At 46.0% G+C, this 16,301-nt stretch overlaps 1 protein-coding gene across 1 annotated transcript in view; it reads left to right on the top strand.

Moving 5' to 3' along the window:
• Nucleotides 1-16,301, top strand: part of LOC135549518 (gamma-aminobutyric acid type B receptor subunit 1-like) — a 332,207-nt gene that overhangs the window by 185,141 nt on the left and 130,765 nt on the right. Inside the window, exon 8 of the mRNA XM_064979532.1 lies at nucleotides 14,757-14,891. Coding sequence (XP_064835604.1) covers nucleotides 14,757-14,891 — 135 coding nt within the window. The remainder of the gene's footprint in view (nucleotides 1-14,756; nucleotides 14,892-16,301) is intronic.

Genomic DNA, 16,301 nt, shown 5'->3' with positions numbered 1-16,301 from the left:
AACTTGTTCTCAACTAGCCTACCTGGTTAAATAAAGGTGAATTTTTATTTTATTTTTATATGCACTGTGACTGGCTGGTGCTCCTAAGAGCATTGCTCTGATTGGTTGAAACTGCCCTGCATCGGAGCCTTACTTCAAAAGACTGGGGGGGGGGTGGGTGTAAAAAAGGAAGGGGGGGGGGGTTAGAGATTGGCATGACAACAGTAACCAAGACAACCACAGTTCAAACAAACAAAGAACTACAGACTTCTCACCAAGAAAAGGGAAAGATATTGTGCACTTGAACTGAGAAACAGATGGACGGTGAGGTGATGTGAGCCCGTTCGTTGTGGGAGACTCCTATTGAGTGTTCAGTGTCGTTAGCCAAATGGAAGAAGTGTCTTTTGGTCGGGTTCGTCTTCCATCATAGGCACTTACAGAGTGTCTTCTCTTCCCGGTTGGCTGCATGATGAGGAGTAGTTGACCACCCCCCCCTCCCGTTGAACTGAGCTCTAATGGATCTGGCAACTGATTAGGGATTCAACACCACGGGCAGCGACACTGCTAAGCACGTGACAAAGTGCCTGTTTCTGCCTCTCAAATGACTCCCTATTACTTATGTAGTGCACTATGTACAGTATGGCTCATGGTGTAAAGTTAGTGTACCATATAGGGACTAGGGTACCATTTGGGAGACAGCCCGTGTCATCATCAGGAGACGAATCAACCAGGAAATATTTCTTCCTTCTCGCTAGCGAATACGGTTATTCCCCAAACCTTACGCTGGAACTTTACAAATGCTCATTAAATATCCACCCAGGCCCTATGTTCAATAAAGTTGAAGACACATCCCCAGTGTGTGTGTGTGTGTGTGTGAGGAGGAGGAGGAGGGGGGGGGGGGTCCTTATTTCCCCAAAGTGTCAGGGTTAGATCAGTGAGAACACTCCCCATGACTATAGCTCCGGATTAGTGTCGCTTTTGAATTACACAGATATTTATTTGATTTGGTTGGTTAGTTTTAGGGAGCAATAGCAATGAGGAATACAATCATGTCTAAAGGCTACATTTATTTCTAAGTGTAGGGTGGATGGAATTGTATTTCTAAATTGTAAGTTGGAGTTTTATTTTTGTGAGTACAGTATTGATGGGTTTACGCTCCACACTAGGCCTGCATAACCTTAATCATAATACCTCTACCATCTCTTACGCTCGCTCGCTCACCCCACCCACCCACACACACACGCACGCACGCACGCACGCACGCACGCACGCACACACACACACACACACACACACACACACACACACACACACACACACACACACACAAGGCCTCCATTACCTTTACTAGAATAGGTGCTGCTGTATAACTGCACAGCTGTTTTACAGCCTCCTGACCAGTTCTGACCAGTCCTGACCAGTTCTGCTATTTTGAGTGCTTTTTTTTAATACTGATCTTTACTTGTCTGTAAATGATGTTTCGTATGACCGAAAATAGCTTCTGGACATTAGAACATCGATCACGAACCTCCATTTGGATGAACATGTTAATTAATCTGAGGCGCAGGACGTGCTGCTCACCACGGACCAGGACGTGCTGCTCACCACGGACCAGGACGTGCTGCTCACCGCGGACCAGGACGTACTGCTCACCACGGACCAGGACGTGCTGCTTACTGCGGACCAGGACGTGCTGCTCACTGCGGACCAGGACGTACTGCTCACCACGGACCAGGACGTGCTGCTCACCACGGACCAGGCCCTAATCCTTGAGACACGGAAAATAAAAAGGTGGCATGAGAGAGGCACCCTGACAAAACTACATCGGTGAGGTACTTCAGGTACCTCTAACCTCCAAACGTGAACGGTCACTGGAGAACAAATTGGACGAGCTCCGTTCGAGACTATCCTATCCAACGGGACCCGAAGAACTGTAATATCCTGTTTCTCCGAGTCGTGGTTGAACAAGGACATGGATCATATACATCTAGTTGGTTTTTCTACGCATCGACAGTACAGACTGGAAGCATCGGGGAATCTCAAGGGGGGTGGTGTGTGTCTTTTTTGTTAACAGCTGCTGTCTGATCTCTAATATTAACAAAGTATTGAGGTGCTACTTGCCTTAGTTAGAATACCTCATAATAAGCTGTAGATGAAAACTATCTTGGTAAATAGCATCATCTTTATTTTTCTTAGCTGTCTATTTACCACCACAAACCGATGCCTTCACTAAGACCGCACAAGAAGATATTTAACCAGAGGCGTCAACTCCTTGTGGCCGGTGCTTATAATGCAGGAAAACTGAAATCTGTTTTTAACACATTTAATCAGCATGTCGCGTGTGCAACTAGAGGCGAAAACAGATCTAGATCACCTTTACTCCACACAGAAATGCACGCTAAGCTCTCCCTCGCCTTCCATTTGTAAAATCTGACCATGACTCTTTCCTGCTGATAGAGTGACTGTGCGTACATATCCCAACCAGAAGCCATGGATTTACAGGCAACATCTGCATGGAGCTAAAAGCTAGATCTACCAATTTCAATGAGCGGGACCCTAATCCGGACGCGTATAAGAAATCCTGCTACGCCCTCCAACAAACCATCAAACAGGAAAAGCACCAACACAGGACTAATATCGAATCCTACTATAACGGCTCCAATGCTTATTGAATGTTGCAGGGCTTGCAAACTATCACGGTTACAAAGGGAAACCTAGACACAAGCTGCCTAGCTCATCTGGAGCCTACCAGATGAGCTAAATACCTTCTATGCTCGCTTCGAGGCAATCAAAACTGAACCATTCAGTAGTGCACCAGCTGTTCTGGACGACTGTGGGATCACACTCTCCGTAGCCGATGTGAGTCAAACCTTTAAACAGGTTAACATTCACAAGGTCACAGGGCAGACTGATTACCAGGACGTGTACTCAGAGCATGCGCTGACCAGTGTCTTCACTGACATTTTCCACCCTCTTTCTGACCCATTATGTAATGCCTATATGTTTCAAGCAGACCACCATACCCCCTGTGCACAGGAACGTTAAGGTAACCTGTCTAAATGACTATCGCCCCATACCACTCACATCTGTAGGTATGAAATGTTTTAAAAGACTGGTCATGGCTTACATCAACACCATCATCCCAGACACCCTGGACCTACTACAATTCGCATACCGTCCCCACGGATCCACAGTCCACAATCTCTATTGCACTTTCCCAGCTGGACAAGAGGAACACCTACGTGAGAATGCTGTTCATTGACTGCTCAGCATATTGCCCTCCAAGCTCATCACTAAGCTAAGGACCCTGGGACTGAACACCTCCCTTTGCAACTGGATCCTGGACAGGTGGACAGATCCCCAGGATTCTGGACAGACCCCCAGGTGGTGAGTGTAGACAACAGCACATCCGCCACGCTGACCCTTAACACGGGGGCCCCTCAGGGGTGTGTGCTTAGTTCCCTTCTGTACTTCCTGTTCACCCACAACTGTGAGGCCGCACCTGACTCCAAAACCAGCATTAAGTTTGCCGACAACAAGATGGCGATAGGCCTGATCACCAACGACGATGAGACAGCCAATAGGGAGGAGGTTAGATACCTGGCAGTGTGGCGCCAGAACAACTTTTCCCTCAACGTCAGCAAATCAAAGGAGCTGATCATGGACTACAGGAAATGGAGGGCCGTGCACGCCCCCATTCACATCGACAGGGCTATATTGGAGCAGGTCGAGAGCTTCAAGTTCCTCGGTGTCCACATCCCTAAGAACATATCATGGTCCAAACACACCAACACAGTCTAGAAGAGGCCACGATAACACCTTTTCCCTATCAGTTGGCTATAAAGATTTGGCATGTGCCCTTAGATCCTCAAAAAGTTATACAGCTGCAACATTGAGAGCATCTTGACTGGCTGCATCACCACTTGGTAGCCGACCACAAGGCGCTACAGAGGGTGTACTAAGTCGAGCTCCCTGCCATCCAGGACCTCTATACCAGGCGATGTCAGAGGAAGTCTCTAAAAATTCTATAAGACTCCCGTCACCCAAGTCATAGACTGTTGTCTCTACTACCACACAACAAGCGATACCGATGCACCAAGTCTGGAACCAACATGACCCTGAACAGCTTTAACCCTTGTCACGCACCGGCTCAAAGCCCGTAACACAAGGGAGACAACGTGGAGATAAGGTGTAACAAAATATATATTTATTAAATAAAGTAAACTAAGTACAATATACAATGGTGTGTGTAAGTGAGTGTGTAAGTGAGTGTTTTGCATGAATGTGATAATGCAGGGTGTTGAAAGGTGCCAAAGCAAACAACCAAAAACCACCAAGATACACAACAAAATCTATAAAGGTGTCTGCATGGAGAGTCTCCTCCATAAATGGTGAAGTGGTGTATTTATCCTGGGACACACCGGGCCCAGGTGTTTCCCATGTAGCTGACGACCCTCCCAACTCCGCCCACCGTCATCCTAATAAGGAAACAAGAACAAAGAGAGAATACGGCAGACCGAGTGGGAGGGTCGTTACACCCCTTAAGACATAAGAATGCTAAGTAGTTAGTGAAGTAGTTAACCAAATAGCTACCTGGACTATCTGCATTGACCCTTTTTTGCACAACCTTTTTTGTCTTATCACATACACACTGCTGCTTCAGTTTACTTTCTTTGACTTTATTCATAGTTATATGTACAGTTGAAGTCGGAAGTTTACATACACCTTAGCCAAATTCATTTAAACTTAGTTTTTCACAATTCCTGATATTTAATCCCAGTAAAAAATTGCCTGTCTTAGGTCAGGTAGTATCACCACATTATTTTAAGAATGTGAAATGTCAGAATAATAGTAGAGAGAATGATTTATTTTAGCTTTTATTTCTTTCATCACATTCCCAGTGGGTCAGAAGTTTACATACACTCAATTAGTATTTGGTAGCATTGCTTTTTAATTGTTTATCTTGGGTCAAACAATTCGGGGAGCGTTCCACAAGCTTCCCACAATAAGTTGGGTGGATTTTGGCCCATTCCTCCTGACAGAGGTGGTGTAACTGAGTCAGGTTTATAGGCCTCCTTGCTCGCACACGCTTTTTCAGTTCTGCCCACATATTTTCCATGGGATTGAGGTCGGGGCTTTGTGATGACCACTGCAATACCTTGACTTTGTTGTCCTTAAGCCATTTTGCCACAACTTTGGAAGTATGCATGGGGTCATTGTCCATTTGGAAGACCCATTTGCGACCAAGCTTTAACTGATGTCTTGAGATGTTGCTTCAATCTTTCCACATAAGTATCCTTCCTCATGACGCTGCCTATTTTGTGAAGGGCACCAGTCCCTCCTGCAGTAAAGCACCCCCACAACATGATGCTGCCACCCCCGTGCTTCACGGTTGGGATGGTGTTCTTTGGCTTGCAAGCGTCCCCCTTTTTCCTCCAAAAATAACGATGGTCATTATGGCCAAACAGTTCTATTTTTGTTTTATCAGACCACAGGACATTTCTCCAAAAAGTATGATCTTTGTCCCCATGTGCAGTTGCAAACCGTAGTCTGGCTTTTTTATGGCGGTTTTGGAGCAGTGGCTTTTTCCTTGCTGAGCGGCTTTTCAGGTTGTGTCGATATAGGACTCGTTTTACTGTGGATATAGATACTTTTGTACCTGTTTCCTCCAGCATCTTCACAAGGTCCATTGCTGTTGTTCTGGGATAGATTTGCACTTTTCGCCTCAAAGCATGTTCATCTCTAGGAGACAGAACGCGTCTTCTTCCTGAGCGGTGTGACGGCTACGTGGTCACATGGTGTTTATACTTGCGTACTATTGTTTGTACAGATGAACGTGGTACCTTCAGGCGTTTGGAAATTGCTCCCAAGGATGAACCAGACTCGTGGAGGTCTACAATTTTGGCTGATTTCTTTTGATTTTCCTATGATGTCAAGTAAAGAGGCATTGAGTTTGAAGGTAGACCTTGAAATATATCCACAGGTATACCTCCAATTGACTCAAATGATGTCAGCCTATTAGCCTATCAGAAGCTTCTAAAGCTATGACATCATTTTCTGGAATTGTTCAAGCTGTTTAAAGGCACAGTCAACTTAGTGTATTTAAACTTCTGACTCACTGGAATTGTCATAAAGTGAATTATAAGTGAAATAATCTGTCTGCAAACAATTGTTGAAAATTACTTGTGTCATGCATAAAGTAGATGTCCTAACCACCTTCCCAAAACTATAGTTTGTTCACAAGAAATTTGTGGATTGGTTGAAAAACGAGTTTTAATGACTCCAACCTAAGTGTATGTAAATTTACGACTTCTACTGTACATATCTACCTCAATTACCTCGTACCCCTGCATATCGACTCAGTACTCGTACCCCTGCATATCGACTCAGTACTCGTACCCCTGCATATCGACTCAGTACTCGTACCCCTGCATATCATCTCAGTACTCGTACCCCTGCATATCGACTCAGTACTTGTACCCCTGCATATCGACTCAGTACTCGTACCCCTGCATATCGACTCAGTACTCGTACCCCTGCATATCGACTCAGTACTCGTACCCCAGCATATCGACTCAGTGCTCGTACCCCTGCATATCGACTCAGTACTCGTACCCCTGCATATCGACTCAGTACTCGTACCCCAGCATATCGACTCAGTACTCGTACCCCTGCATATCGACTCAGTACTCGCACCCCTGCATATCGACTCAGTACTCGTACCCCTGCATATCGACTCAGTACTCGTATCCCTGCATATCGACTCAGTACTCGTACCCCAGCATATCGACTCAGTACCCGTACCCCAGCATATCGACTCAGTACTCATACCCCTGCATATCAACTCAGTACTCGTACACCGTGTATTTAGTTATTGTTACTCATTGTGTATTTATTATTACTTTTAGTATTACGTGTTTTACTTTTCTGTTATTCCTCTATTTTCTTTTTCTCTGCGTTGTTGGGAAGGAAGCATTTCACTGTTAAAGGGATATTTTGCGTTTCAGGATGTTAGACCTCATTTTCCGCTTACTTATAGTGTTGAAGCATCCTCCAGAGAGTTGTTTTGGTCAAAGTTCCATTCCTGAGATTTCTTTGGCCTGGCTTAGTTGCTTGCATGAGCCATATAGTGGTGGTGGCCAGACTCATCCAAGAATGTGCTTCAAAATGTCACCACGTAAAATTCTAAAGACAATTTTGCTTTCGGGGAGGCCTGTGGAAAATGTGATCGATTTTTTTCTTTAAACCTCCACAACTGTTATTTTGAAGAAAACGTATTAGCTACATCAACTACATGTCACTAGCTAGGATAGGGATAAGGATACGGATAGATGTCACTAGTTAGGACAGGGATAAGGATATGGAGAGCCTTGATGTCACTAGCTATGATAGGGATAAGGATATGGATAGCCTAGATGTCACTAGCTAGGATAGGGATAAGGATACGGATAGATGACACTAGCTAGGACAGGGATAAGGATATGGATAGATGTCACTAGCTAGGACAGGGATAAGGATATGGATAGATGTCACTAGCTAGGACAGGGATAAGGATATGGATAGATGTCACTAGCTAGGACAGGGATAAGGATATGGATAGATGTCACTAGCTAGGACAGGGATAAGGATATGGATAGATGTCCCTAGCTAGGACAGGGATAAGGATATGGATAGATGTCACTAGCTAGGACAGGGATAAGGATATGGATAGATGTCACTAGCTAGAACAGGGATAAGGATACGGATAGATGTCACTAGCTAGGACAGGGATAAGGATACGGATAGATGTCACTAGCTAGGACAGGGATAAGGATACGGATAGATGTCACTAGCTAGGACAGGGATAAGGATATGGATAGATGTCACTAGCTAGGACAGGGATAAGGATATGGATAGATGTCACTAGCTAGGACAGAGATAAGGATACGGATAGATGTCACTAGCTAGGGCAGGGATAAGGATATGGATAGATGTCACTAGCTAGGACAGGGATAAGGATATGGATAGATGTCACTAGCTAGGACAGGGATAAGGATATGGATAGATGTCACTAGCTAGGGCAGGGATAAGGATATGGATAGATGTCACTAGCTAGGACAGGGATAAGGATACGGATAGATGTCACTAGCTAGGGCAGGGATAAGGATAGATGTCACTAGCTAGGACAGGGATAAGGATATGGATAGATGTCACTAGCTAGGGCAGGGATAAGGATATGGAGAGCCTAGATGTCACTAGCTAGGGCAGAAATAAGAATATGGATATATGTCACTAGCTAGGACAAGGATACGGATACGGATAGATGTCACTAGCTAGGGCAGGGATAAGGATATGGAGAGCCTAGATGTCACTAGCTAGGACAGGGATAAGGATACGATAGATGTCATTAGCTAGGACAGGGATAAGGATACGTACAGATGTCACTAGCTAGGGCAGGGATAAGGATATGGAGAGCCTAGATGTCACTAGCTAGGACAGGGATAAGGATATGGAGAGCCTAGATGTCTCTAGCTAGGACAGGGATAAGGATATGGAGAGCCTATATGTCACTAGCTAGGACAGGGATAAGGATATGGAGAGCCTAGATGTCTCTAGCTAGGACAGGGATAAGGATATGGAGAGCCTAGATGTCTCTAGCTAGGACAGGGATAAGTACTCATATAGACGACGCGAAGTTTGTAAAATGTCTAAGTATGCGATGTTCGTCTCGCAACGGATCCTTCAACCGCAAGGGGGCGTTTCGTTTCCACGCCGCTGTGGCCGTTCCCATTGAAATACATGACATCTGGCACAACATAATGGAGTGCTTATGGGAAATGTGAATGAGACTTCAGTCTCCACCTGTTGTTTACAAAGCATGTGACAAATAAAATGTTATTTTATTTGATCATAGCCCCTCTTTCTCTCTCTCATTCTCTCTCTCTCATTCCCTCTCTCCCTCTCAGCTAGGCCTCCATGACATTCATCATAGCCCGTCTGACAGTTAAAGATGGTTTATAGCCCGTCTGACAGCAACATTTAAAGATGGTTTATCGGCGGTTTGTTTTTTATTGACTTTTGTGACCCCCTATAAAATCATCTGATATATTTAAAGGCCTCCTGCACTGTCAAGCCATTTTCAAATAGTCTACATCAGAGAATGAACGGGATTCTATATTTATAAAGTGTTCTTCTCTAGCCAATTCATACGAATAATGGAAAGTCTACGCCATTCTCAGCGAAGGAAAATAATTGTGCCGTTCCCGTCCAGATGAGTCTTTACGATGCCGCTGATACTTCATCCAAATATTTAACAGCTGCTTGTAGGATTCTAAAAATTCCTGAAAGTCAACGATAGTGCCTGTGTCTCTCGCTGTCTCTCTCTCTTTCTTTCGCTGTCTCTCTCTCTTTCTTTCGCTGTCTCTCTCTCTTTCTTTCGCTGTCTCTCTTTCTCTCTCGCTGTCTCTCTCTCTCTCACTGTCTCTCTCTCTCTCTGTCTCTGCCCGTCACTCAGGCAAGTAGTGGCGCTCCATCCTATACAGTTGAAAATACAACTGTAGCCTAAGCTTGTGTGTTGTCGGGTGAGCTCAATTTCATGCGTTTTGTCCCAGCTGCATAGCTTATGGAACGGAAGCCCCTTGCACGGCCTCCCCTGGGTCTGTAGGGGCAAAGGGCGAGCAGCAACACCGTGGCAGTAGGAGGGTAAAACATTCTGCTGATGGTCTCGATGGAATCTAGGGAGCTGCACCAGCCAGGACGCATAAGCCCCAAACAAAACCCAAACACACCACTGACTCAACAAGCCCCAAACGCACAACTGATTCAACAAGCCCCAAACACGCCGCTGACTCAACAAGCCCCAAACACGCCGCTGACTCAACAAGCCCCAAACACACCACTGACTCAACAAGCCCCAAACACACCACTGACTCAACAAGCTCCAAACACACCACTGACTCAACAAGCCCCAAACACACACCACTGACTCAACAAGCCTCAAACACACCACTGACTCAACAAGCCCCAAACACACACCACTGACTCAACAAGCCTCAAACACACCACTGATTCAACAAGCCCCAAACACACCACTGACTCAACAAGCCCCAAACACACCACTGACTCAACAAGCCCCAAACACACCACTGACTCAACAAGCCCCAAACACACCACTGACTCAACAAGCCCCAAACACACCACTGACTCAACAAGCCCCAAACACACACCACTGACTCAACAAGCCTCAAACACACCACTGACTCAACAACCCCAAACACACCACTGACTCAACAACCCCAAACACACCACTGACTCAACAACCCCAAACACACCACTGACTCAACAACCCCAAACACACCACTGACTCAACAACCCCAAACTCACCACTGACTCAACAACCCCAAACACACCACTGACTCAACAACCCCAAACACACCACTGACTCAACAAGCCTCAAACACACCACTGACTCAACAACCCCAAACACACCACTGACTCAACAAGCCCCAAACACACCACTGACTCAACAAGCCCAAACACACCACTGACTCAATAAGCCCCAAACACACCACTGACTCAACAAGCCCCAAACACACCACTGACTCAACAAGCCCCAAACACACCACTGACTCAACAAGCCCCAAATACACCACTGACTCAACAACCCCAAACACACCACTGACTCAACAAGCCCCAAACACACCACTGACTCAACAAGCCCCAAACACACCACTGACTCAACAACCCCAAACACACCACTGACTCAACAAGCCCCAAACACACCACTGACTCAACAACCCTAAACACACCACTGACTCAACAACCCTAAACACACCACTGACTCAACAACCCCAAACACGCCGCTGACTCAACAAGTCCCAAACAAAACCCAAACACACCACTGACTCAACAACCCCAAACACACCACTGACTCAACAAGCCTCAAACACACCACTGACTCAACAAGCCCCAAACACACCACTGACTCAACAACCCCAAATACACCACTGACTCAACAACCCCAAACACACCACTGATTCAACAAGCCCAAACACACCACTGACTCAACAAGCCCCAAACACACCACTGACTCAACAACCCCAAACACACCACTGACTCAACAAGCCCCAAACACACCACTGACTCAACAACCCTAAACACACCACTGACTCAACAACCCTAAACACACCACTGACTCAACAACCCCAAACACGCCGCTGACTCAACAAGTCCCAAACAAAACCCAAACACACCACTGACTCAACAACCCCAAACACACCACTGACTCAACAAGCCTCAAACACACCACTGACTCAACAAGCCCCAAACACACCACTGACTCAACAACCCCAAATACACCACTGACTCAACAACCCCAAACACACTACTGACTCAACAAGCCCAAACACACCACTGACTCAACAAGCCTCAAACACACCACTGACTCAACAACCCCAAACACACCACTGACTCAACAAGCCTGGCTGGTCTTCGCTCTTCCAACTGGTATTTGGAGTTCTCACTAATAACCAGCGTTCCAAATGAAACCCGGCGCAATGCGTGCCTTGGTTTGTGCCCCAAATGCCACCGTATTCCCTATATATTGAACTACTTTTGACTAGGGTCCATAGGGCACTGTGTAGGTGCAGGGAATAGGGTGTCACTGGGGACAAAGTCTAGCAGTCAGTTGAACTCTTGCCCTCATTTCATAATTCGGCCCAATAATGTCACATTAGTTTTGTGTCTTTCACGTGGAATGGTTTTAATGTGGACACGAGGAGAGGCTTTACTGTGGAAAGCAATCAATTAATACACTAGATAGAGCAAGAGGATCATTGACTTCTCTCCCTACGTCCCAAATGGAACCCTATTCCCTATACACTACTTTTAACCAGGGCGCATAGGGGACCATAGGATTCTGGTCAGAAGTAGTGCGCTATATAGGGAATAGGATGCCATTTGGGACTGCATCTCGGTAACGCTATGTGATTGTAGACCACAGTAGTAGGGCAACACTGACTGTGGTTAAGTGAGGGGAAATCGGCTGCCTCGGGACCACAGATATCTCCATCTGTATGATTTGACAAATCAAACGAAATCAGTTTCCGCTGCATAATCATTTTGAGGTAATGTATCTCTCTGTGCTCTCGCCAGAATAGACTCCCAGTGAGCCTACTGTTTGGCCTGTTAGGTGAAATATTAGTGATTTGATCCAGTGCCTTATCCAATGCTGTAGTCACAGACTTACGTCCCAAATGGCACCCCGTTTTCTCTACGTAGTGCACTACTTTTGACCAGGGCACATAGGGTTCTGGTCGAAAGTAGTGCACTATATATGGAATTGGGTGCCATTTGGCATACACAACACTGTCTGCTGCAGGTTTCCTCCCAACGGTGGATTCCCTCTCCCAAACAACCAAATGATTAATGATCGGTTTAACCCGCAACCATTATCGTTTAAATTGAATATCTATTTTTCATTGACTGTATGTTGAGAAATAAAATGAAGAAAGACCCCGACGCCATTTGTTAGGCTTGGATCAAAGACAGGAGATTGACTGTTTGGTGAGGAAATGTGGTCCCTGCTTTCAGGTAGGAAAATAGTTTGCACTTTGGTCAATAGTAGTGCACTATGTAGGGAATAGGGTGCTTTTTGGGACTCCAAAAATGTTGTTTCTCTCCCCGGGGAAATGATTTTTCAGGGAGGACAAATCCAGGTGTCCTTGGGATGAGCCTCACCTTGTCTCTCTGTCTCTGGGCTCTCCTGTTTTTTTGGTGTCGTTGAGTGTAAACTAGTGTGAAATTAATCAATGACCCTCTCAATCCCACGGTGCTGTTTGACATACAAATAGCACTTGAATGTAATGGTTTGTTGTTGCGGGGTGCCGTATGTAATCGATATACCTCAATCTCTACCTCTCTCCCTCTCTCTATACCCCCCATTGCTTTCCCGCTCAACCTACCCCCTCCCTTTATCCCATCCCCCCTTTACACCTCTTCCTCTCACTCATCCCCTCATCTTCTCATTGTTCCCCATTCCCCCTCTAACCATCTCCTTTATTCCCCTCTATCCCTCTCCTTTCTTCCCCCTCTATCCCTCTCCTTTATTCCCCCTCTATCCATCTCCTTTATTCCCCCTCTATCCCTCTCCTTTTCACCCCTATATCCCTCTCCTTTATTCCCCCCCCTCTATCCCTCTCCTTTATTCCCCCTCTATCCCTCTCCTTTATTCCCCCTCTATCCCTCTCCTTTATTCCCCCTCTATCCCTCTCCTTTTCACCCCCCTATCCCTCTCCTTTATTCCCCCTCTATCCATCTCCTTTATTCCCCCTCTATCCATCTCCTTTATTCCCCCTCTATCCATCTCCTTTATCCCCCCTCTATCCATCTCCTTTATTCCCCCTCTATCCATCTCCTTTATTCCCCCTCTATCCCTCTCCTTTATTCCCCCTCCTCTATCCCTCTCCTTTTCACCCCTCTATCCCTCTCCTTTATCCCCCTCTATCCCTCTCCTTTATTCCCCCTCCTCTATCCCTCTCCTTTATTCCCCCTCCTCTATCCCTCTCCTTTATTCCCCCTCTATCCCTCTCCTTTTCACCCCTCTATCCCTCTCCTTTATCCCCCTCTATCCATCTCCTTTATTCCCCCTCCTCTATCCATCTCCTTTATTCCCCCTCTATCCCTCTCCTTTATTCCCCCTCTATCCATCTCCTTTATTCCCCCTCTATCCATCTCCTTTATTCCCCCTCTATCCCTCTCCTTTATTCCCCCTCTAGCCATATCCTTTATTCCCCCTCTATCCCTCTCCTTTATTCCCCCTCTATCCCTCTCCTTTATTCCCCCTCCTCTATCCCTCTCCTTTATTCCCCCTCTATCCATCTCCTTTATCCCCCTCGATCCCTCTCCTTTATTCCCCCTCTATCCCTCTCCTTTATCCCCCTCGATCCCTCTCCTTTATTCCCCCTCTATCCATCTCCTTTATTCCCCTCCTCTATCCCTCTCCTTTATTCCCCCTCTATCCCTCTCCTTTATTCCCCCTCTATCCCTCTCCTTTATTCCCCCTCTAGCCATATCCTTTATTCCCCCTCTATCCCTCTCCTTTTCACCCCTCTATCCCTCTCCTTTATTCCCACTCTATCCCTCTCCTTTTCACCCCTCTATCCCTCTCCTTTATCCCCCTCTATCCATCTCTCTTATTCCACTCCTCTATCCATCTCCCTTATTCCACTCCTCTATCCCGCTCCTTTATTCCCCCTCTATCCCTCTCCTTTATCCCCCTCTATCCCTCTCCTTTATCCCCCTCTATCCCTCTCCTTTACTCCCCCTCTATCCCTCTCCTTTATTCCCCCTCTATCCCTCTCCTTTATTCCCCCTCTATCCCTCTCCTTTATCCCCCTCCTCTATCCCTCTCCTTTATTCCCCCTCTATCCATCTCCTTTATTCCCCCCTCTATCCATCTCCCGTATCCCCCTCTATCCATCTCTCTTATTCCACTCCTCTATCCATCTCCCTTATTCCACTCCTCTATCCCTCTCCTTTATTCCCCCTCTATCCCTCTCCTTTATCCCCCTCTATCCCTCTCCTTTACTCCCCCTCTATCCCTCTCCTTTATTTCCCCTCTATCCATCTCCCGTATCCCCCTCTATCCCTCTATCCATCTCCCGTATCCCCCTCTATCCATCTCCCTTATTCCTCCTCTATTTACTAGTCCTCTGTTCCCCATGCATTGTGTTGGTTTACCCATTAAATAGTTTGGAGCATATACAGTCTGTCTTTCTGTCTTCCTCTGTTCCCTACAGTGTGATCCAGGTGAAGCCACCAAGCTCCTGTATGACCTGCTCTACACTGAGCCCATCAAGATGGTACTGATGCCCGGCTGCAGCTCTGTGTCCACTTTGGTGGCCGAGGCCGCTCGCATGTGGAACCTTATAGTGGTGAGTGTGGCTCTACTGTGTGTGTGACAGTCTATCAGTGGTGCTAGATAGATACCACATCTATCTCCAACATTAGCTACAGTGCCTTGCGAAAGTATTCGGCCCCCTTGAACTTTGCGACCTTTTGCCACATTTCAGGCTTCAAACATAAAGATATAAAAGTGTATTTTTTTGTGAAGAATCAACAACAAGTGGGACACAATCATGAAGTGGAACGACATTTATTGGATATTTTGAACTTTAAAAAAAAATCAAAAACTGAAAAATTGGGCGTGCAAAATTATTCAGCCCCTTTACTTTCAGTGCAGCAAACTCTCTCCAGAAGTTCAGTGAGGATCTCTGAATGATCTAATGTTGACCTAAATAATGATGATAAATACAATCCACCTGTGTGTAATCAAGTCTCCGTATAAATGCACCTGCACTGTGATAGTCTCAGAGGTCCGTTAAAAGCGCAGAGAGCATCATGAAGAACAAGGAACACACCAGGCAGGTCCGAGATACTGTTGTGAAGAAGTTTAAAGCCGGATTTGGATACAAAAAGATTTCCCAAGCTTTAAACATCCCAAGGAGCACTGTGCAAGCGATAATATTGAAATGGAAGGAGTATCAGACCACTGCAAATCTACCAAGACCTGGCCGTCCCTCTAAACTTTCAGCTCATTCAAGGAGAAGACTGATCAGTGATGCAGCCAAGAGGCCCATGATCACTCTGGATGAACTGCAGAGATCTACAGCTGAGGTGGGAGACTCTGTCCATAGGACAACAATCAGTCGTATATTGCACAAATCTGGCCTTTATGGAAGAGTGGCAAGAAGAAAGCCATTTCTTAAAGATATCCAAAAAAAAGTGTTGTTTAAAGTTTGCCACAAGCCACCTGGGAGACACACCAAACATGTGGAAGAAGGTGCTCTGGTCAGATGAAAACAAAATGGAACTTTTTGGCAACAATGCAAAACGTTATGTTTGGCGTAAAAGCAACACAGGTCATCACCCTGAACACACCATACCCACTGTCAAACATGGTGGTGGCAGCATCATGGTTTGGGCCTGCATTTCTTCAGCAGGGACAGGGAAGATGGTTAAAATTGATGGGAAGATGGGTGGAGCCAAATACAGGACCATTCTCGAAGAAAACCTGATGGAGTCTGCAAAAGACCTGAGACTGGGACGGAGATCTGTCTTCCAACAAGACAATGATCCAAAACATAAAGCAAAATCTACAATGGAATGGTTCAAAAATAAACATATCCAGGTGTTAAAATGGCCAAGTCAAAGTCCAGACCTGAATCCAATCGAGAATCTGTGGAAATAACTGAAAACTGCTGTTCACAAATGCTCTCCATCCATCCTCACTGAGCTCGAGCTGTTTTGCAAGGAGGAATGGGAAAAAATTTCAGTCTCTCGAT

This window comes from Oncorhynchus masou, chromosome 12 (assembly GCF_036934945.1).
Source record: "Oncorhynchus masou masou isolate Uvic2021 chromosome 12, UVic_Omas_1.1, whole genome shotgun sequence".
NCBI lineage: Eukaryota > Metazoa > Chordata > Actinopteri > Salmoniformes > Salmonidae > Oncorhynchus > Oncorhynchus masou.
The sequence above is the reverse complement of the archived record's forward strand: the minus strand, read 5'-3'. Positions and strand labels throughout refer to the sequence as shown.